This window comes from Miniopterus natalensis, chromosome 15 (genome assembly GCF_054644295.1).
Source record: "Miniopterus natalensis isolate mMinNat1 chromosome 15, mMinNat1.hap1, whole genome shotgun sequence".
Classification (NCBI taxonomy): Eukaryota; Metazoa; Chordata; class Mammalia; order Chiroptera; family Miniopteridae; genus Miniopterus; species Miniopterus natalensis.
Window position 1 is genome coordinate 1,866,689 of NC_142095.1, and position 21,811 is coordinate 1,888,499.

General features: G+C 56.7%; 1 protein-coding gene across 1 annotated transcript in view; it reads left to right on the forward strand.

The window, feature by feature from the left end:
* ITPR1 (inositol 1,4,5-trisphosphate receptor type 1) overlaps positions 1 to 21,811 on the forward strand; it is a 180,086-nt gene that overhangs the window by 6,819 nt on the left and 151,456 nt on the right. Inside the window, exons 3-4 of the mRNA XM_087824685.1 lie at positions 10,747 to 10,854; positions 13,282 to 13,352. Of these exons, the coding sequence (XP_087680811.1) occupies positions 10,763 to 10,854; positions 13,282 to 13,352 (163 nt within the window). The 5' untranslated portion in view covers positions 10,747 to 10,762. The remainder of the gene's footprint in view (positions 1 to 10,746; positions 10,855 to 13,281; positions 13,353 to 21,811) is intronic.

Sequence of the window (21,811 nt, forward strand, 5' to 3'; positions counted from 1 at the left end):
CTCACTTCCTCGATACATGTATTTAAAAACACACCTAACATGTATGTGTATGTAACAGTTCGGCTTAGGGCTCAAATAAGGCTGATACGTTACAGATGATTGGCGAGTCTTTTAATGACTGTTTCCTATTCCACCTCTTTTTTTTCCATGCTGCTTGCTTTCTTTTTTTTTTTTTTGGTTCTTGTTGAAGGAATGCGGTGATGTATTTTCCCAGGGTTTGGACCTTGCTGACTGCACCAGTGTGGCGTCGGTGAACGTGTTCCTTTGTCCCTGTATGTAGCATAATTCGGTCATCAGATGTAGAGGCAGAGGCTCTTCTTTCGGCCAGGTCTGTCCTGTGGACGTCCCTCGGGGGAGCGTGTGACACCTGCGACGTCTGGGTGTGTCATCTTGTGATACGAGCAACCATAGGTGCTCATCGCCTCAGCCCGCTAGTTCCCTCGTGGTTACAAAACTCCTAATTCTATTTTCCCTTCTTCATTTCTTGTCTGGAATATTATATAAGAAGAAACTTTCTCCACTTAGGTTTTGGTTCAGTGGGATGTAGTTCATAACGAGAAAGACAGGATTCGTACTTGAATCTCTCTCTCTCTGTATTTTACTAGTTTTCAAAAATAAGGAGTTGATTCTCTAGCATGATCCCTGGAAATGGTTCTCAACTGGGGGATATTAGACAACATCTGGGGACACTTGGTTGTCACATCTGGAGACGGTGGTAATGGCATCCAGTGGTTAGAGGCCAGGTCAGCTGCTAAATAGCCTGCATTTCACTGCATCCCCCCCCCCCCCCCCGAATAAATACCATCAGGGCCATTGTTGGGAAACCCTCCAAGATGACCAGCGGGTATGTTTTATTGTTAGTATCATTGTGGACTCATGGATTTAAACGTATTTTATGTTTCTCTCTGTGTAATTTTCCCTATTAATGTTCAAAGTGTCCATCTTTGCTCAAAGAGAGAGGCTATTTAAGTGGGTTCAAAAGACACACCCTAGTTGTCTTCAGTAGCTTTCTCGCTTTTGGTTTGACAAAATGTTCCAGGTTCATCTGTCTTTCTTGTTCCCAGACCTGTAACCAGCCTCTTCTCCAGGGCCCCCCAGTTCTTTTGCGGGGGAGCTGTTAGTTAGCGACCTCCGCTCAGGGCCGGACAGGTATTCTTGTCATTGTCATAGAGGTCAGAAAACAGAAATTAAAGGGAAGAAAACTTACAACCTGAACATTTTTAATGAAAGCTTTTCCCAAAGGCAGTCAACACATCCTTGCCTTTTTAAAAGGATTTCCAAACATGCGCTTCAGCTGTTCAGTTTGGCTGCAGTCTTAGCGCTAGTTCGCTGGGGCTAAGGCACCGAGCTCGGCCCCGGCCAGCGGGAAGGTACCCCTTGCTCTACACCCGGGGTTTTCAAGCTGCGTGGCATCCCTCTGGGGGCCTATGACAGCAGTTAAGTGGCCCTTGGTCTGTGGAGTTTTTCAATGAGGTAGACTAGAATAGAAAATATCAAAGTCTAGTGCTCGGGTACTTAAAAAGAACTGTGTACGTTGCAACAAGCGTCCTCGCACCGTCTCTCCCAGCGCCTCGCGTGCGCACAGGGAGCGGGGGGTTGTCAGTTTCTGGCGGTGGGTCGCAGTCCAGAGTTCAAGAAGCAGTGTCCTACATCTTGGTCACTCCATCCCCGGTCAGCAGACCAGCATCCTGGGCTTCAGCTGCGTCAGAGCCTGCGTTTTCAGCAAGGCCCCGGGGGACTCGCGCCCTGTGGGAGCGTGAGGCCTGCGGCGGGGAGGTGCTGGCCCTGGGCCTTTTCGCGGCTCCTTTACTGCCACGGTTACTTCATGTTTTTGCGGCCGGCCCTCACCTGTGGAAACTGACCTTTGCGCTTCCCCTGGCTGCACCCTCATTTGCAGCTCAGCGGAAAGGGAGGTTCAGTCCCGCGCCTGGGCCTGGGGCCGGCAGGTCTCTCTGCGGTGCTGACCTCTGGGGATGTTGGTCTTGGCTGTTCAGATAGAGGCAGAAAGCTCCACGTGGGGACTCCGTGGGGTTGCGAAGTCACAGAAATAGACCCGCTGCTGGGCGCTTTGAGGAAGTTATGTTTTATGATGTTTAATGACCCATCGAGTCAGCAGAACGTCTGGACTGTCTTGTTCCACTTCACAAAGCGATGAACGTAAGAAAAAAAATATCGCGAGTGGCCAAGTTCCTCCTCTGCGTTTATTTGCATTTCGGGAGGAGCTTTATCTGGGAAGTGATTTTTGTTTTTGCAAAAACAGCGTAAAAGCATCCCGCGCGCACGTTTCTGAGCAGAAAAGGCTGACATACCCCGAGACTCGGGGACGTTCACTTAGGCACCCCGGCCCTGCGCCCTGTGTGCGCCCGCGCCCTGCCTCCGCCTTTCCGCCTGCTGCGCCCTTCCCCGCCCCCTCGGCCCACCTTGCCAAATCCTTACCTCCCCAGCCCAAAGGCTTCCTCTTCTGCGCAGCCTCTCCTGGTACTTGAAAATCTTTTGTCATTTGAAACTTTGTGTCCCTTTGTATCTATTTTCCTCATGGGCCTTTTCAATTTTTAACCTGCAAGGTGCCTGGCACATTGTAAATTCTCCCAGAATGTTTTGGACTGAAGTTATTTATCTGCATGTTTCATCTGCCTTCAAAGGCTGTAGGCTGCTTCTCCGAATCATCTAATCTTTTGTATCCTCCTGATTAAATATTTATTGAATTGACGTATTTCTTTGAAACACCCCTTCTGCTGTGGACAGCCAAGTGGGGACCGTGTAGAAATGTACGAAACGGTCCGTTTTGATAGCTTTTGAGATGTAGCTCTCGGGGGGGGGGGGGGGGGGGGTGTTGGGCTTGGGAGATTGTTGAGTGTTAACGAAGGGGAGTGGAGGTAAGAATTGGGTAGTGAAACAACGTTGCGCTCGGCTGTCATTGTGTCACCCGGCCTGACCGCAGAGGGGGGGCTCCCGAGCAGAGCGTTGTCTGCCTCTTGGGTGCAGGCGAAACCTGTGACATCTGTGCCCTCTCCTGTAGAGTAGGCGCGAGAACACCGGCTCGGGGTCCCTGCCGCCGCGTTGGAGGCTAACCAGTGCTCGCAGAGGTCTCGGAGGTGAAAACCAAGCAAACCTATGTCCTAGGACAGTGGTTCTCACCAGTGGGGACGTCTGGCCAAGTCTGGAGATGTTTCTGTAGTCACAGCTGAGGGGAGAGGTGGCGTCCGGTGGGTAGAGGCCAGGGGTGCTGCTGAACCTCCTGCCACACAGGATGTGTCCCCACAACAAGGAACAATGTGCCCCCAAATGTTACCCACCCTGAGGTTGAGACTCCCTGCCCTAGAGCGATTTCCCTGGACCTAGTGAGACTTTTCTCTCTCCCCCAGGACATTAACCTAACTGCTTTGCTGGTTTCTTTGTCGTATTTTGTTTGGCTTTTGTGGTTCAGGCTGTGGGCAGAGGGGCATCTCCTCAGGCTGGGGCCGACTCGAACTTTTTAACAAACACCCTCCCTGCCTCCCGGCCCTGGGCACTGGCCTTGCTTTCTGAAGCCCTGCGGTCGAACTCCGGCCACTAATTGGCTGTGTGTACTCCAAGAAATCACTCGGAGTTTTGTGTCTTGTTTTTTTGCTTTTTCTAACTATAAAATGAGGAACTTGGCTAAGTGACTCTACCCACGAAATGTCACGTTTCTGACCACCAGCCCCGAGCTCTGGGCTGGTGGCTCTTCCATGGGCCTTGAGCACGGGACACAGGAGCACATGGCAGCACTGACAGCTTTTCTGAGAAATAATGTGTAGATAATGCACCTGCGGACATGCTTGTGACAAGGCCGGTGGGTTTTATCTTTTTGTGTGTTGGTCTCTGTGTCTGTAACGAGCAACAGTTGAGCCAGAGACGGCTCTGAAGCGTGTTCTGTCCCTGCCTGTTCTGAGGTTGTCCCGGAGGCCCTGCTGAGCACGGAGACTTCTGCTCTGGTGACATCCTTTGGGACTGGCTGAAAACGAAAGCAGAAAGTGACTTTCTAGGCTCCGAGGGAAGTGCTTTTTGCAGTAGAATAAATTATCTCCGGGTGGGACAGGCTGCGATTCTGAGGACAGTCTGATTGGCCGCTAAAGGGGCAAGAAGGCTCGTGGGGGCCGTGGGGGCCGGCCGGCCGGGCGTCCACCTCGGAAGGGAGCTGCGCATGCTCCTTTCACAGTAAAGATGAGTCTTTGCGCAAAAGAAGTTCAGAGTTAACCATGTGAGTGCCCGGTGACGGCAGCGGCCACCGAGGGAGCCTCTCCCCTTGGGAGGGTCCCCGAGGAGGCAGTGGGCTTTCTCTCCGGCTCTCCAGCCGCGTTACCATATATGTATCTGGCCGGGGCGTCCTGGGGAGGCTGGTGCTCCTCCGGAGGGAGTGGCCTTGGCCCCCGGCCAGGAGATCGATCCAGTGCCAGCGGCCCTTCCTTTTCCTGGGCACACTCTGGCTTTCCCTCCGCGAGGCCTTGCGGTCAGCCTGGGCCGCCCGGGGCTTGCGGAGGGGGGGCTGCCTGACCTCAGAGCCACGCGGTGCCGTTTGTGTTGGTGACGGCTGTGGCCCCTGAGGCCTTGCCTGGTTGCTGGGGACCGGCCGCCTGTGGCTTCTCTGCTCTCCAGCCGCTTTTAAGTCTCCGAGCATAAGCCCTTCTCTCGGCTGCCTCACTTTAAAGGAAGCCTTTTGATTTTACCCTTTTAACAATCACTTTTAAAGCAAGCAGCAAGAAAGCCAGCGCTAAAAGACTTTGGCAGAGGCCCTTTGTTTTGGTAGGAGATGGAGGTGGGAGGCCGGCGGGTCTCCACTGGCTGCGTCTTTCAGCAGGAGAATGACCCCCCACCCCCGGTGCTCCGGGCCCAGGGGCAGGGCTGGGTGACGCGGGCTGAGGCGCGGGGCGGTGTGGTCGGCCCTTCACCGGCGATGCTTCGGGTTTTACTGGGAACAGCGAGAGCAGGCTCCGCCGGAGTTGCCCGACCTGGTCTCCACGCGCCGAGCGTGTGGGCTCCCTGGCCCGCAGGCTGATCTCGGGGCTGGGAGGGGTTTAGTAGGAGTCGTTCACGGGCGTAGAAAATACAGCAGATCCGAGCAACAGCAGACGGGCGTTCCTGCGTCTGCTTCCTATTTGCCAAGTAGGCCCCTTATTTTCTTTCTCCTTTAATTCCCGACACAGTTTCGCGAGGCCAGCCCTCACAATCCCCATTCTGCAGGTGAGGAAACCGAGGCCCAGAAAGAGCAAGTGTCTCGGTCGAGGTTCCTAACGTCCCGTCGCACTCGGGAGAAAGGCAGACCCGCCCGCCACCCCCCTCGTGAAGTGCCCCAGGCCCCCGGCTTCTCTTGCCTCGGACCTCACCCCGCTCGCCCTTCCTCTCCCATTAGTCTCCGGCCCAGGCCGCTGTGTTTCCTGAACTCGCCGCTCCCTCTGCCAGCCGCAGGGCCCTTGTACCAGCAGGTGCTCGGCCCCAGTGCTCTCCCGCCTGACTCCTTTTTTGCACGACTGCCTCGGTCTCAGCTTTCAGGTGTCAGCTTGGACGTCTCGACCTCTCTGACCACCCCGAGTTGAGTTGTCACCAAGCACGTCACCCAGTCCTGACTCCCTTCGTGGTGTTTCTCGCTGTCTGGCACGTCTGGCCTGTTCCGTCTGTGTGTTTACTGTCTCTCTGCCGTCACTGGAACACAGGTGCCCTGAGAACCTTGACCGTCTTCTGTTGACTGACATCCCCCCACCCGGAGTAGGGGGTGCGCATAGTAGGTGCTCAATAAACGTGTTGACTAAAGAGGAGGGTTTAGGGTTCAAATCAAGGGGTCCCCTTGAAGGCCCCGGCTGTTCAGTCATATGTCTTGCGTTTTAATTCTGTTCTTTCCAGTTTCTCATATTTATAAGTGTGAGACCTAAGTGCACAGCCAGGGCCAGTGCTGATCTTAAAGGAAAGTCACAGCAGCCTTTTCCAAGCCTTTGGGTCTCGGGAGCTCTTTCCATGCTTACCCGTCATTGAGGGCCCCAGAGAACTTCTCTTGATGTGAGTCATAACAACCTGTGCTTGTCGTATGAGAAATTAACACTGAGAAAATAAACAGAAAACATTTTTAAAAAGTCACAAATTAACACAGTGACATTTTTTTATGAACAACATATATTTATTTTAGTTTATCTTCATTGTTAAAAGCATTACGTATGTCCCCCCCTTTTTTCCCATTGACCCCCCTCCATCCCCTGCCTGCCCCAGGCCTTCATCACACAGTCATCGGTGTCCGTGGGTTAGGCACATCTATGTATGAGATAACTATATTTTACATTTTTGCAAATTACGTTCACATCTGGCTTAATAGAACGTAGCGGAGCCATGTGTCACGTATCTGCTGCTGCCTTCGGTCTCTCATGACATCGTTTCTTGTGGCCCCCGGAAAGCTCCATTGCCCGCGTGTGCGAGACCGAGTGAGGCCAGGGGTGCCTCGGTGTCCCTGTGAGAAGAGCTTTGACTTGGCCGATCCTCTGAAAGGGGCACCAGGGAGGGCCCCTGGCTTCCAGGAAGGGAGGGAGGTCGTTGGAAAGGTGGTGTGGCGGGGGGGGGGGGCATTTGGGAGAGCGAGGAGTCGGAGGCCTAGATGGCAGAATGCAGTCGGGATCCCCGAGTCTGGGTGCCATGTCGGACCTTTCTGCTCAGAGATATCTGCATGGGGTTTCGTTTATGCCGTTTTTACAAAACAATTGCTCCCGGCTACGGCTCCCCCTGAATTGCAGAGGAACAGCGAGCGCTGGGAGCCGGGGCTGCTTCTCCAGATCCTTTCCCAGACGAGCAGGGTTGCACCAAGCAGCCAGGAGCTCTGCTCCGGGAGGACGACCGTTAAAAGTTAGAGAGCGTGGGCTCCTCGCTGCGTCTGAGAATAGCAGCCTCCAGCACAGGTTCCTTCAGCGCTTTAGCTCTGCAGCCTTGCTCCGTGCCCCTTGTAGCTTCTGGCCTCAGGTGAATTTGTCCCGTCATAGAAATGGGTGGTCTTGAGCCTGTGGCTCTCAGGCTCTAACAACGGGCGTTGAAGGCAGCCAGGCAGAAGCTGTTGAACGTTGATGACTCCAGCCGCTTGGTGTGGCTCGGGGGTCGAGCGTCGGCCCACGAACCAGGAGGTCGCGGTTCAATTCCCGGTCAGGGCCCAGGCGGGGGGATCGTATGGGGGCAGCCAGTCAACGTTTCTCTCCCTCATCCTTTCTCTCTCTCTAAAAAGTAATAAAAACATCTTTAAAAATTATTTTTAAAAAAATAGATGAGTCCAAGTTAGTCTCCTGAACTGTTTAAGAAACGTAAATGGTTACTGATCCAGGCCTCCTGGGTATTTTGTGTGTCTTGGGTGATCTATATAAAATGGTCGAAGGTAAGGTAACTGGGCGCTGAAACCAGCGGGGGCTCGGACAGCACCCAAGTGGTGCACAGGGGCGGGTGGGGCTGGGCCCTTGGTTTCTGATGCCAGTGCTCGGCGGGGCCTAATTTAAGGGCAGCGTTGGTACCCCTCCCCCATTACTGAAAGTCAGACTCTAGCACCCCAGAGCCGGTGGCTTCATTTTAGTTTATTTTTTAAATATATTTTTTATTGATTTCAGAGAGAGGAAGGGAGAGAGGGGGCGAGAGAGAGACAGAAACATCAATGATGAGAGTCACTGGTCGGCTGCCTCCTGCCCCCCCTGCTGGGGATCGAGCCTGAAACCCGGGCATGTGCCCTGACTGGGAGTCGAACCTCGATCTCCTGGATCCTAGGTCGATGCTCAGCCGCTGAGCCACGCCAGCTGGGCCAGGTGGCTTCCTTTTGATGAAACAGAGGGGGCTTGGCTTCTGCGAGTCAGTAAAAACCTGCCCGCCTGTGGTTTCAGGTCCATCGGTGGGCACAGCGTCGAGTCAGACCTCTAATCTCCCCGGTGGCCGCCCGCCCTGGGGACAGGTGGAACCTGAGGTGACTTCCTGGCTGAGGAAGGCCTTCTAATTTCGTCTCCTTTCAGGAGCTGCTAACTTTTACATTCTGAATTGTGTGTAGGCGATAGTGGAGATTATTATTTTTTTTTAGAAAAATGAATATAATGCAATTAGTTAAGTGTATGCAGGAGAAATAGGTGGGGAAAATTATAAGTGAAGTTTCTGCCACAGTCAAAGCTTTTAACCAAAAAAAAAAAGTCCAAAACTTATCTTGAGCCGCTTGAAAGGCGAACATGCTTCTTTCTCCGTGAGGCTCTGCTTCAGCCGTCTCAACCCCACAGTGGAAGATCTTCCCTTGAAGAGGCTCCCCCGCCCAGCAGCGGCCTGTTTGATGTTAGAAGGGGGAAGGGGGAGCTGGCCCTGGCTTCCAGGTCCTGTGAATCTGGGAGCCGAACAGCAGTAAGCCTGGGCCACTCATGGGCTTACAGAAGGATTTACACGTCCCTGGGGCCTCGTTTATCGGGGTGTGTCACCCACAGACTTGGCAGAGTAAGAAGCCTGCATCATGTGGAAGGATCCCAGTTACGGGCAGGGAGAGCGAAGCGTCGCTTCCATTTGCAAAGACAAACACGAGCACTTCGTAAGGCCCGATACTGTGCTGAGCCCCCTGCGTGGACTGTTAGCTCAGCCCTCACAGTGACCCTGAGAGGCAGGCAGGGTTCCCCCTTGTCCTCCGCGCCCCCCCCAAGGGAGCTGAAGGAAGGTCGGGGAGGGTGTGTGCACAGGTGGTGATGGTGAGGCAGGAAGGTGAACCCAGGTGTCCTGAGTCTGCTTCTCGCCTCATAGACTCGGGGGTGGGGGGGGGGGGGGCTGCGGCTACGTCTTCCCAGGGATATAAGTCAGAAATTTTGTTTCTGGATCCCAAGTTTCTCATAGAAATCGGTTGAAAGGGGCCAGCAGGCCCCTGTTCTCCACCCTTGATCCAACAGAATAAGCTTGGCTTTAATTCATTTTAGGAAAACAATCACCTAAAAAACAGTTCGAGATCACTTGGGCGGCAGACGGGGTGACGCTGTAGTTGCATTGAACCCGAATGTGACTGTCCTGGCCCCTGGATGGGGGGCTGGGGTGCAGCAGAGGATTGGGCCCCCTGCCCTCAGGGCAGTTCTCCGTGTTCCCCCCCCCCGAGTAAGAACGGGGGACATTTCCACCCCGGGGACTGTCATTGACAAGTCACGTGGGCCGGTTACTGCCCTGGCCTTCCTGCTTGCTGATCAGGTCCAACTTGGGCACCAGACCCTCTCTGTGCCTCGGTTTCCCCAACGAAAGGGGAGTCATGGCAGTGCCTGCCGCAAGCTGTGGTCGTGAGGGGTCAGCGAGAGATTTTGTGAAGCCCTCAGCCCAGGGTTTTTGTGGGGTTTTTTTGTTAATCTTCACCCGAGGACATTTTTTCCATTGATTTTATTTTATTATTTTTTTTAGAGAGAGAGAATGAGGGGGGGGAGACAGACATTAATTGGTTGTCTCCCGCACAGGGGCTGGGGATTGAGCCTGCAGCCCAGGTGCATGCCCTTGACTGGGGATCAAACCCTCGACCGTTTGTGCTCAGGCCAGTGCTCTAACGATTTAGCAACACTGGCCAGGGCTGAACTGGGGTTGTCTGCGGGCTGGTGTCCAGGACCAGCACTCCTGCCAGGGTGGGAGAGGCGCTTCCCGGGCCTTCCTGTGGGTCCTGGCTGCATAGTTCTTCCAGGAAGGCAACTGGGCCCCCAGAAGGCAATTCCAGGAGCGAGTGGCTCCCCTGCCTCCCAGCTCCCGTGGCGGGGAAACCGGAGGGGAGACACGGGAAGCGAGGCTCTGGGGGTCTGCGTTTACAGGAAAGTCTGGGGGTGACCCGATCCGCCGCGTGTCTACACAGCAGGTGCCTGCGGGAACGGTCGGGCGCCACCCGCAGTCCACACCAGCAAGGTCTTCCCACGGAAAATGACCTCGTGTTTTCAGCGTCAGCGTAGCTTTTTATAACCGGCTCCCACTCCTCAATATTTATGGCCCTGACGAAGGCTGTTCCCAGGAGTCAGGACGAGCGTGTGTGTGTGTGAGATGGATTTGGGGCTGTGGAGATTTCCTGGAACTTAGGAGCCATTTCTGGGACTGCCCCCAACTAGCTGTGTGCACTCCTGACCCCGGCTCCTGACCGACCGGAGCCTCAGTTCTTCTCACCTATGTTGGGGGAAGGGCTTGGGGGGGCTGAGGCCCTTGCTCCCCCACAGGTGTTTCGGGCGAGGGATGGGAAGGGAAGACTGAAGTGGCAGCCGGGAGGGGCGTCCGGTCTGGAGTTCTGAGGCTGCCGGAGCTGCGCGGGGCCTGTCCCCAGGGCTCCCTTCCTGAGGTTCACCCCGTTGCTCAGTCCCTGGCCCGGGCACCTCCAGGCCACGTTCTACACCAGCGTTCCCTTGGGCCTCACGCCCGAGGCCGAGCGAGCGAGTGAGTGTTTCACAGGGAGACGCCCGGCCCCTGCCGCTGCAGTGTTCTCGGCCGGCGTCCCCACCGTGGCATAGTCACCATTTCATATCCAGGGTCCCCTGCGGGCGGGAGCAGATCCGTCATGTTAGGACCGTGCGTTGCTGTGCCCGGAACATCCTGAGACTCGATGATATACGGGGGAAATGTGGTGGCACATGCCCTCGCCTGGCGCACGTAATTGCCTGCCTGTCACACTCTTGTTTCTATTTGACTTGTAAGTAGGGCGCTTTGGAAAATGGAGCTAAGCAAAGCTGACGCTCGGGGACGCTTTTTCCCCTCCCCTGAACATTTCTTTCCTTCTGAAAACGTTGCCTGTTTTACTTTGTCTAGGATCTTCGAGCAAGACATGTCTGACAAAATGTCGAGTTTCCTGCATATCGGAGACATTTGTTCCCTGTACGCCGAGGGGTCGACAAATGGATTTATCAGCACCTTGGGGTAAGAGCACCTGACTTCTTCTGTGGCGGGATTTGTTTAAGGCATCGTAACATCAACTTAAAAACTGGTTTTTCTAAGATAAGAATGGTCCCATTGTGCTTGGCTTTTCCAGGGGTGGTGAGAATCATGAAACCAAATCCTGCGTCAGTTCAGAGTTTACTGGTTTCCCCTTCCTTCCTCTAGACGGGGGACGTGCTGAGGATGTGGGGTAAAGCTTAAGGTTGATGTTTACAGACCCAAAGACGTGCTTTTGAGAGTCACAAATGCTGCAGGTCACACAGCAAATCCCACAGCGAGTCCCACAGCGTCTTGTAAATCATGTTTTTGCTCTTTTGAGCTTCCTTCAGTTCTTACCCAGCTTGTGACAGTGCAGACAGACTCCGCTGACTCCACAGCCTCCCCGCCTCTATCGTCTCGAGGAGGCAGCGAGCAGGGATGTGGCCCCCGCGGCGGACGCGGGACGGAGTCGGGGTGGTCGGCTCCGGAGCCGCAGGAGGGGTCCACGCTGTCTCGTGGAGGAGCCGCGAGGCCCGGGCGGCACTGCTGGACTTGGCAGGAGCTCCTCTCAAGGAGATGGGGGGAAGGAAGGCCAGCAGCCCCCCCCATAGCAGCCGGAGCCCCCCTTTCCATCACAGCCGTGGCTTAGAGCCTGCGCGTTCTCTGGACTGTGCAGCGAGGGCCCTGGGCTCGCGCTCGGGTCGCCCTGGCCTCAAGGAGCAAGTTGCTCAGATGTGGAATTATAGCTCTGTGGGACCCCACTGTGTGAACATTTCATTTTCAGAACTCACTTGGTACAATGTCATCCCTGGCTTTTGGCAAAGAGCCCTTCTGTCCCTTTATTTTGGCCGAGTCCGTCCGTCCTTCCATTCCTGGTTCCCTACCTTTTAGCAGTAACAGCAACAGTGCTAATTCCGTGAGTCCCGTGGGTGTTCCCAGCCCTGTGCCTGCGGCGTTGCACCTACATCAGCCCTCAGCCCCCGCCCAGCTCTGACAGCACCGTCCCATGTCGCCGTTCACGGAGGCGACACCTCAGGATCAGAGAGGTTGGGCATCTGCCCCGGGTGCCAGGATCCCGGAGACTCAGGACAGTGGGACCACGGCCCTAACGGTGCCCTTGGCAGGGCTGACCGCCCCTCCCTGCCCACCGTGCTGATCTGGATGCCCCTTTAATCTGGATGCCCATCTTTTCTCCGTGGCCCCAAGTTCTTTTAATGGTGCCGCCCCCCCCCCCCCTTCCAGCTGCCCGGGTTCAGTTCTAGTCAGTGGCCGAGCCCCTGCCAGCCCTGAAATCTCGGGGCCCCCTTTCCCCACAGCCCCTTCCTCCAGAGCCTCTGTTCTTAGTTGCGAGGCGGCCCCGGCTCTTCACTTCATCGGAGTTTTCCGCAAATGTTCCGAACACGTGACCCGGAAGGTTCCTTTTCCTTCTGTGCCCCGAGGGTGGCTCCGCTTTGACTTTTGGGCTCTGATGTTCCCCCAGAGGCGTCTTTTCTCCCTTGGTTCCCTGGACATGAAGTTTGAGGATAACTGGGTAAGAGTGGCTTTGGAGGGTTAGGTTTCAGCCGGTCCCGCCACGGCCCCTTGGGGACGTGCAGGAGTCCCCACGCCTCGCGGCCTCGCTACTCCGCCTGCTCAGGACAGAGCCTGTAACTGGCTCCTCCGGAAGAGCTGAGTGTGTTTGACGGCTCAGGACGTCAGCCACGGGGCTTCACTTCATTTCGGGCTGATTACTTCTAATTTTTCCACGTGCCCCGCTGGTCATTTCTGAGGCCCCGCTGGTCATTTCTGAGGCTCCACAGTCCCTTTTATTTCCACGCGTTGCGGCCCCCTGCTCCCACGGCGCCCCCGCCTCCCTCCTCCCACCTTTCTCTCTCTCTCGTCTCCCAGCTCAGCGGTTCCCCTGGCCTCCGCCCAGCTGCTCCGACAGCCTCAGGCACAGCTCGTTCCTGGGGGCGCCCTGTTCTTTCTTCCCTTACAGCCCTGAGGTTATATTCTCCCCCTCAGTTTGCTTTTGAGGCTCCTACGCTGACCTTGAGCTCCCTACGGGCAGGGGCCTCGCACACAGCCGAGCACGAAGTGGGCCCCTCCGCTACGCACGGCTGAGTGCACCGGCCCCTTGCTTGGGCCTCCCAGCTTGGGCCTTACTGCGTGTTGGGCACGGGTCCATCGTGGATGTGGTTAGGAGGAAGGAGCCACAGAGAACAGTGGCACAGGTGGCCTTGGCCGAGGCAGACGCTTGGGTGTCTGGGTTAGGTTTCCACACCTGCCGGGGAACCTCGGGGGTCAACAGCCCCCGGCAGGAGAAGGCGGTGGGAGAACACGCAGTCCGCGCTGGGCCCGGGAACAGCCCTGGCCGTTTGATTTCTGCGTAGTGCGTAGGGTTTTATTTTCTTAGGCTTGATGTAGCATTCACCTTTGTCTTCTCTGCAGGCTGGTCGACGATCGCTGTGTTGTGCAGCCGGAAACGGGGGACCTGAACAATCCACCCAAGAAGTTCCGAGGTATGGCGGTGACCTTGAGAGGGCGGCTTGCCTCGCTGGGAAATGTATGAAGCGCGTTGCTGTGTGTGGTTTTGTTTTCTAAAGCCGTCGAATGTTTCTTTACGTATTTTTTTAAAAAGTGTGGTTTGCATTCGGAGCTCTGTGACCTCTTGAACACGCGTGAGTGAGTTCTGTGTCGGGATCGGGATGACCTTAACCGGGGCCATCACTTGTCTGTTGCGTGTGCGGGAAAGGCCAGCTCAGTCTGAATCCTGACGTGTGCGGCTCTGTCTCTCCAGGTGGTTGCTCACAGGCCGGGTCCAGGGAGCGTGTGTCGTTTCTGCGGACATTGTGCCCCTGGGGGCTCCGGTGCTTAGGACACCACCCTGGGCACGAGGCTCCGGAGGGACAGGCGGGGCAGCCTCCTGCTGGCCTTCCCTCGGGCCTCCTGCATCTGGTGTCTTCCTCGGGAGGTAGCTCAGTGTGTCCCAGGAGGTGTTTAAATGACAGTTGGTACCTTAAGATGGTAGAAATCGTTTTGCCTTTCGTGGTGGTGGTTGGGGAGGCTCGGCTCTAGCTGCAGAGTTTAATCGGGGAGCGATTTTGAAGACGCTCAGGGCCCCGCCCCAGACCAAGCCGTGAATCTCGGGGGGTTGCTGCCAGAACACCGGCATTTTCAAGGCTCCCCAAGTGGCTCACGGGAGCCGGGGCTGAGGGATGTGACTGGGCTCGGTGTCGGACTGACGGCCTCGGTCCCAAAGGGCTTGAACCTTGCCATTCGCAAATTATATCATTTGAGTGAGAAGCTCTTATTGTCAGCTGACTTAGAAACTGATGTTTTTGGATCAAAGCTGAAGAAATTTGGGTAAAATAGAAAGCAGACATTTGGTGGAGAGAGGCCACCGGGAAGAGGTTGGCGTTGGCTGCATCCAGTGGGCCCGAGGCCGTCAGAGGAACGTTCCGCCTGGGGGGCTGGTCAGAGGGAAGGCTGGCAGCAAGCCCGGGAGACAGGACCCTCGAGGCAGCGGTGGTCCCGCCGCCTCCATATCTCCTCCCAGCTCACAGTCCTGAAGGCGGCAGACGTGGAGGATTTGAGCCGACGATCGTGTCGTCAGTCGCAGAACTAATTCCCCTCTCTGAGTAACAGGGTGGGCCTCAGTTTACCTTTCCACAGGCCAAGACCGGTGGCCTCGGCGCCAGGGGTGTGCTAAGGGTGGTGTGGGCCTTTTTAGCTCACGGAGCCGGTGTCCACCCTATGAGGGGACAGCAACCCTCCAAGGCAGGGGTCCCAGCTGGTGGCGGGTGAGAGGAATCACCTGGGACTTGCAGAACTGTCGGAGTCTGAGTTTCACCCCCAGGGAGTGAGATGTAGGTGGGCACAGGGATTTTTAAACGCCCCCCCCGCCCCAGGCAATTCTCTTGCAACCAGGGTCCAGAACCACTGTGGATGGCGCCTGGGCCGTCCCCTCCGGCTCTGTGACAGGTGAGCGGGTCCAGGCGAGGCTTTTGCAGCCGAGACGCCGAGGTGGCCCGTGAGTTGTGAGCTTGGCGCTTGGGTCCAGGGTGAGCCCTGGCGTCACTCTCCACACGGGCCTCCGGAGTCCGGGGAGGAGCCTGGGAAAGCTGTCCACGCACTGTGCCAAGGTGGAGCCTTAAATAGGGTCATCGCCGGGGGCCGTCAGGGGCTGTTTCCCCGGCTCTGGGGTGCAGGTACTGGGTGCTCAGATGTGAGTCTGGTGGCTGATTGGGAGGAACTGTTTGGAGATAAAAGCAACAGTCTGTTGGGAGGTCGTTAGGAAAGAACCGAACTCCGTTTATGGCCCGGCTGGGTCTGCAGGTGGTCACGCGACAGGGACTTGGTTGTTGATGGCCTTTCTCCGTGAACTAACAACAAAGGCTCCTTAGGTCGGACGGTGCTTAGAGCTGGTGGGGAAATCTGGTCCAACACCAGCTTTCCTGCAGGCTTGTGGATGGAGGTCAGGGCAGCCTCCATCCCTGTGCTCAGCCGAGGTCCCGCACACAGGCGAGGCCCCGGCGCCTCCCTCTCTCTGCCAGCTCCTGCCCCGGCCTGTGAGGTCCTGGCCCCCTTGGCACCTGGGCAGTGAGGATTCAGACATTTTCCAAAGCGTCCCTTCCATCCTGGTGCGGCACACTTTACACATTTTTATTTCCCTAAAATGAAGAAAAAGACCTCTCTGTTGGAAGGGATCACCGCCTTTCCAAATGCAAGTGTAGTTTGAAGTTGACGCCGTCTCGGTGGTTGGAAACGGTGCCAGGGTGGCTGGGCGGGCCGGAGGCGTTCCTGGCCCAGCTCCCCGCCCTGGCGCTGGAGACCCTGCAGCGCGGCGAGCACGGAAGCAGGCGCGGGACAGCCGCCCGGACGGCGCGTCTTCCTCTGAGCCGTCTGCAGGGCTGCCTGCGCCGCTCGGGCCTGCTGTCCCGTCCGCTGGTTTCCTGCCGGGTTATTTCCTAAACTGCACCGAGAACGTCACAACCCGCTCTTGAGTAAACGGCGACCAGAGGCCTGTTTATGCAACACTCCCCGCGGCTCTGACCTGGGGTGGGCGCCTCCTAGAACCCGCCCCCTCGTGGTCAGTCACGCAGGCCCCAGGATGAGGCTCCCGGGGTTCCAGTCCAGGGTTGTGGGCTTCTCTCCGGGGTCAGGGCACGTGCCAATCGATGTCTGTCAGTCTGTTCCCCCCTCTCTCTTTCCCTCTCCCTCCCTCCCTGGGTCCCCCTTCCTCTCTCTAAAAAAACATATCCTCAGTGACGATTAAAAAAACAAGCCAAGTTCCACGAATCCTGAGCTATGTGACGCGTGACCTACGGCTTAGCCTCGTGAACCTTGGCTTTTCTCGTCTGTGAAATGGGCGAGGGCAGAAGCTGTGCTCCCTACAGTTACTGCGGAGACCGAGTGTGATCTGAGCTGAGTATCTGGCGCTTGCTGAAGGGCCGGCTGTGCCCTGCCGGTCTTTCCGTTTCCAGCACCTCGTGGGGGGCCCGGCTCTCGCAGGGGCAGGACCCGCCTGTGGCCCCTTTAACAGCGTGAGGAGGACACATTCTCTCTCTTTTTGACCTGAGATGCTTTCGTGGGTAGGGGTGCGCCCGTGGGCCCCGTGGGCCCCGGTTGGAGACCCCCCGTTTCCAGAGACAGGCTGAGTGACTCGATGGGCTAGTTTTTCTGAGGTTATTTCCCCACCTGTAAATGGGGGAAGACAGTCCCCTCCCCATAAAGGAAACGGGGTTAAGATGATACAGGTAACGAGCCGGTGCGCTTGGTACACAGACTCGCGCAGTGAGAGTAGCTGCGGTTTTCAGAATAGACGCAGTGGCTTCTTTCTGATGGATAAAAATCACATTTCCAAGTGAATTGAATTTTTTTTTTTTTTTTGCAATTCCCTTGGCTGTGTCTCCTGCCCCCAACTTCATCTGTCGGGGGAAGGATTGGCCGCGCGCCTGGTTCACATCCGCCACGTCGCCGGCCTGGTCCGATGAGCTTTGCACAGTGCGTGTGTCCGCTGGGTGGCGGGGCCCTGGGCCGTAGCATGAGGCCTCGTGCTGAGCACCTTCTGGAGCACCCGTCTGGGGAAGGGGAGGCGGGGTCTTTTCCTCCCTGACTTGCGTTGTCTTGGCCCAAGTCTTGAAAGAACAGGGAAGGCAGACATCTGGTGGAAACCGGGAATAGAAGCGTTGTGGTTAGTGAATTCCTTTCCCTGCGGGATCTTTCCTCGGCCAGGCCCGCGGCCCCGCCCCCTGCGGGGACATCCTCAGGGAGGGAAGGTGGAGACTGGCTGCCGGTCTCCGTCCTGGCCCCAGAGCCCCTGCTGTTTTCATCCTGACCTCCAGGGCCGGCGGAGTAGCCACAGGGACAGTGGCCTCCTGGCTTTCAGGGGAGTGCGATAGGCCTCGTGTGGGTCACGCCGCGTACGTGTAGTGAATTCCCTCTTCCAGGTGGGGTCGTCTCCATTCGGTTCGGGAGGCTCGCCTTGGGCCCCGAGTCTCGATCCTGCCCAGGGGCCACCCTACCGGTGTCACCCGAGTCTGGGAGGCCTTTCACCTTGTGGGAACTTCTTGGATTCAGAGAACCGCTGTGTGAGGGGAAACAGAGTTAGGATGGGAAGGCGAGGAGGAGGGAGGCCCTGTGATGTGAGCCACTGGCGACGTGACTCGGAAAAGAGGCGGAGGCCAGGCTGAGAGTGTTCTAGGTGAGCCCCTACCTTGTCCCCGTGTTTCTTCTTTCCCCCCCATCAGGTGGTGTCAGGCACGACCCTCACTAGCTGATGTGAAAACGAACGTTCAGCTGAAGAAGCCTCAGGGTCCTTCCTGCTCGTCCCCTGGCCTCGGCCTTGGCGATGGGGGTGGGGAGGCCAGAGGCACTGAACGCGGTCCCCCATGCTTTCCGGAGTCTCGGGGTTTCACGGAGACACAGACCCCCGTTATAAGTAACAGCAGCCAACGTTAATAGAGCGTTTACTGTGCGCGAAGCGCTTGGGGACTCTCCTGATCGTGTGGCCTGCCTGCGCTGTGGAGGCCCCGCGTCCCCACGGTGCAGGTGAATGTCCCGCCTTAGAAGGATCAGCGTTCGCTCCACAGACACCTGTGCACTGGCCGCTGTGCTCCTGGGACAGTGAGCTCCAGAAAGTCACCACCCGGGCCCAGCGAGGTCTTTAGTGACTCGTCTGGAGAAATTTGTCATCCACACAGAGGCTGTTGATGTACAAGCAGGAGAGACGCGGCTGAAATGCCTTCACCCGGCGTACAAGTTCCCCACCGTCTAGAAGTTTCCCAGGGCGAAGCAGATGACACTTCACCTGCAGCCTCCCCTTGGCTCCCTTCACCCCCAGCCCAGGGGCGTCTGTTTTAGGCTCAGTCCATTTTGGCTGACGAGGGTGGAGCACTTGGCCCGAGCTGCGTGACTTGTGAGTGTCGCGGTCAGATCAGACCAGAACCCCCTCTAAAGGCCCGGGCCCTGCCCCTTGGGCCCCCTCCACGCAAAGTGCAGGGGTCCCGTCAAGCTGTGGCCCTTGTCACCTCCGGTGTCTGCACGAGATTGGGCCCCGTTGGTCCTGTCTGCCACTCTCGCTCTAGCTCTGACTGGGTTCCATTTAAACGAGGGAGAGCCCGGCCGGGCATGTCAGCGGTTGAACGTCGACCTAGGATCCAGGCGATCAGGGTTCGATTCCCGGTCAGGGCACATGCCCAAGTTGCGGGCTCGCAACCAGTCAATGACTCTCCCATCACTGATGTTTCTCTCTCTCTCTCCTTCTCCCTCCCCCTTCCTCTCTCTGAAATCAATAAAGATATATTAAAAAAAAGTAAAATGAAATAAACAAGGGAGAAAGCCAGTGGGCAGACAGGAGCCCCGGGCCCTCTCGCTCAGTGTCTGTGTAGGACGAGCCACGGGACACACAGCTTGTTCCTGCAACACGTTGTGAGCTGTGTGTGTGGTGCGGACAAGGGTCTGGTCTGGGCAGTGCAGCCGGACACGGGGCAGCTCTAGAGCAAACCACTGGCTGGACGCCCGGTCCCTCGGCGTGTGTCCTGCTTCAGACAGTGACAGCCTGGAGTGGTGGTCTTGGGGTGACCCTGGTGAAGACGGTGTTGCTTGGCCGGGACAAGCCACTCTGGTCCAAAGCATGACCATGAATTTGAGGATCGGGCCCGAGGCCTCTGCTTTACGGGGCCCTTCCCTCAGTCCCCGGTGCTTGCTCTCTGCCGCACCCACTAGGGGGCTTATGGACTTAGTAGGGCGGCTTGTTGGAGAGAGAACCAGGGTTTCACATCCCACGCGAGCTCCTTGTGAATCGGCCTCATACCTCCCGGCAGCTTTGGTGGGGGCCTCGAACAGGAATGGGACTTTTTCTGACCGAGCGATGAGACGTGTTCGAGTGCCAGCCGCCTGCGAGTCAGGCTGAGGCGGGGCCCGGCTCTCACAGATTCAGGGAAACCGAGGCTGGGTAAAGCCACCGTCCGACCGAGAGCTCATGTCCAGCCCGTGTCTGCAGTCGGCTGCTCTGATACCTCAGGGGTCAGGGGTTCAGTCACCTCTCCAGGACTCAGTTTCCCCGTCTGATAAATGGACTTGGGGTGAAATGACTTCCGAGATCCCTTCCAGCTCGAAACTGGGGCCTGTGCCGGAAGCGGGCCGGTCACCCCTCCACAGGGAAGCCTCGGCGGGTGGGGGCGCCGGGCCTCGGAGCAGGCTCCCGTTTCCCTGGGGCCGCCGGACTCCGTCAAGATAAGACGAAGGGGTGGAAACCGCCAGGCCTTGCTCAGGGGCCACATGGGGACACAGCTGGGATATGGGTGGCAAAGGTCGCTGGACGAGTGGCGACCGGCTCCCCGGCCCGCTCTCTTCCAGCCCCCCTCCTTCACCACGCGGTGTCTTAATTGTTGCTAAGCAACATTCGTTCTTTTCTGTGTGTCTTTAGGAAAAGCATGTAAGGAATGAACTCATGTCTCGTTTAGTGTTAAACACCCCCTTGCAAAGGGGGGGGTGCTGACTTTACATTTTGCTTGTGCGTTAGATTCTAAGCCGCGACGGGCCTTTTGGGGTGAGGGGACGGGGCTCGGCTTCCAACTGTCTTGAGAAACAGGCAGAAAGGGTGTTTCAGGCGCCTGTCGGGCGTGTGCCCAAGGGCACGGAAGGTCTCGTGGGGAAGCCTCTTGCCGCTTGTCCCGTGTTCACAAAATCAATTCACATTGAATTAAAAAGATTAGGAGGCTTTAGAATAATCCTCATTTCAGACTTGCCGGCTTATCTCGGTCTCCCACCGGCAGACCCTGTTTGAAGGGAACAGCCCTGTAATTTAAATCAGTGCCCCGGGCAGCCTAGAGGGCTCCCGCGGGTCACACGGCGGCGGGGACCGTGCCCCTGCCTGACTGCGCCCGAGCCCCGCACGCCCCGCACGCCCCGCGCTGGATCTCTGCGCACCGCTCAGGCTTCGAGACGCCTGTCGGCGGGCGCCGGGCACGGGCGGCCGATGCCCCTTCGATGTGCGGACGGCTTCCTTTTTGAACGACCGAGTCAGTCCCCGTGGAATGCAGACCCCAGGCCCCGGTTTCTTGTGCTTGGACTCGTGACAGCTCATTTGCTGATGGAGAGCAAATTTCAGCTCTAGGTGCATAAAGTGGTTTTAGTGCAACGACGATTTGTACTTTGTCATCGAATTGGACCTCAGTGTTGCCCTGTGGCTTCCTCCACGGAGGGCGGGGTGGATGGGGACCCGGAGCAGGTCCCGGGGTCATTTGTCTCCTGAGAGCAGAGGCTTCTCTGATCCGTCTCCGGGGCTCTGATGGGGACTTGCTGCGTCACTGGAGCTTGGACGACTCTTTCCCTTCCTTCTCGACAGACGAAGAAATTAGGCAGGTGTAGGAAGTCTCCTGGGGTCCAAGAGCAGTTCAGAGTTAAATTGGGGCTGGAACACACCCCAGTGCCCCCCCCCAGACTTTCAGGCTGCTGCGTTTGGGCCACAGATTTAAAAATTACTTTTGTCCCATCCCCCTATGCAGTTAATCATAATCTATAAGTGCAAACGATAGTGATTACTTTGTATGGTGCTTACATACGTTAATAATTTATTCTATTTAATTTGCATTGTTTCCTTCATGCACCTTAATTTTTCATCTCATAACCGCCCCGCAAGGCAGCTGCAGTGTTATAAAAGCTTACCCCCCTCTTACAGGTGGGGAAACAGACCACAGGATGCTGAGTGTTGGGTCCAAGGTTACACAGAGGTGACAGAGCCAGGACTCGAACCCAGACAGCCTGACGTCGGAAACCTTCCTTTTCAGACCTGCGACCTGCTCTAAACTGCCCGGGGAGGGGACTGGATGTAGAGTGTCCCTTTACTGAGTTCCTGGGCTTCTTGTCAGCTTCGTTCTGAGGCCCCTGACACGGGCAAGTGTCTGTAATGTGCTGGAGATGCGCCCTGGCTACCCACGTAGCGACGTCCAGTCCGGTGTTTATCACGCCCTCTTCTGTTCTGTCTTCCCGGCCGGAGTTCGGAGCATCCCGAGGGACCAGATCTCAGTCTGCACCCCGGCCTGGTGCTGGCATAATGCTGCCTGGGGCAGAAGCTCGTCTAAAGGGATTAGCGTTTTTTGAAATGGTTTTCGCTGTTTCCAGTCCTAGCTGTGTTTTTCCCCTAATGACAATTTAGGTCAACTGGTGGCTGATTTTTTAAAAAAACATTTTTAAAAAAGTTGATTTTAGAGAGAGGGGAAGGCAGAGGGAGAGAGAGAGAAACATCAATGATGAGAGTCATTGGTCGGCTGCCTCTTGCACGCCCCCTACTGGGGATTCGAGCCCACAACCCTGGCCTGTGCCCTGACCGGGAGTCGAACTGGTGACCTTTTGGTTCATAGGTTGACGCTCAACCACTGAGCCACACTGGCTGGACAACTGGCAGCTGGTTTTTTTACACGTATGCCTTACACTGCCCTCCGATCTCTCTCACAGTACCCGTGTCGTATTCCTG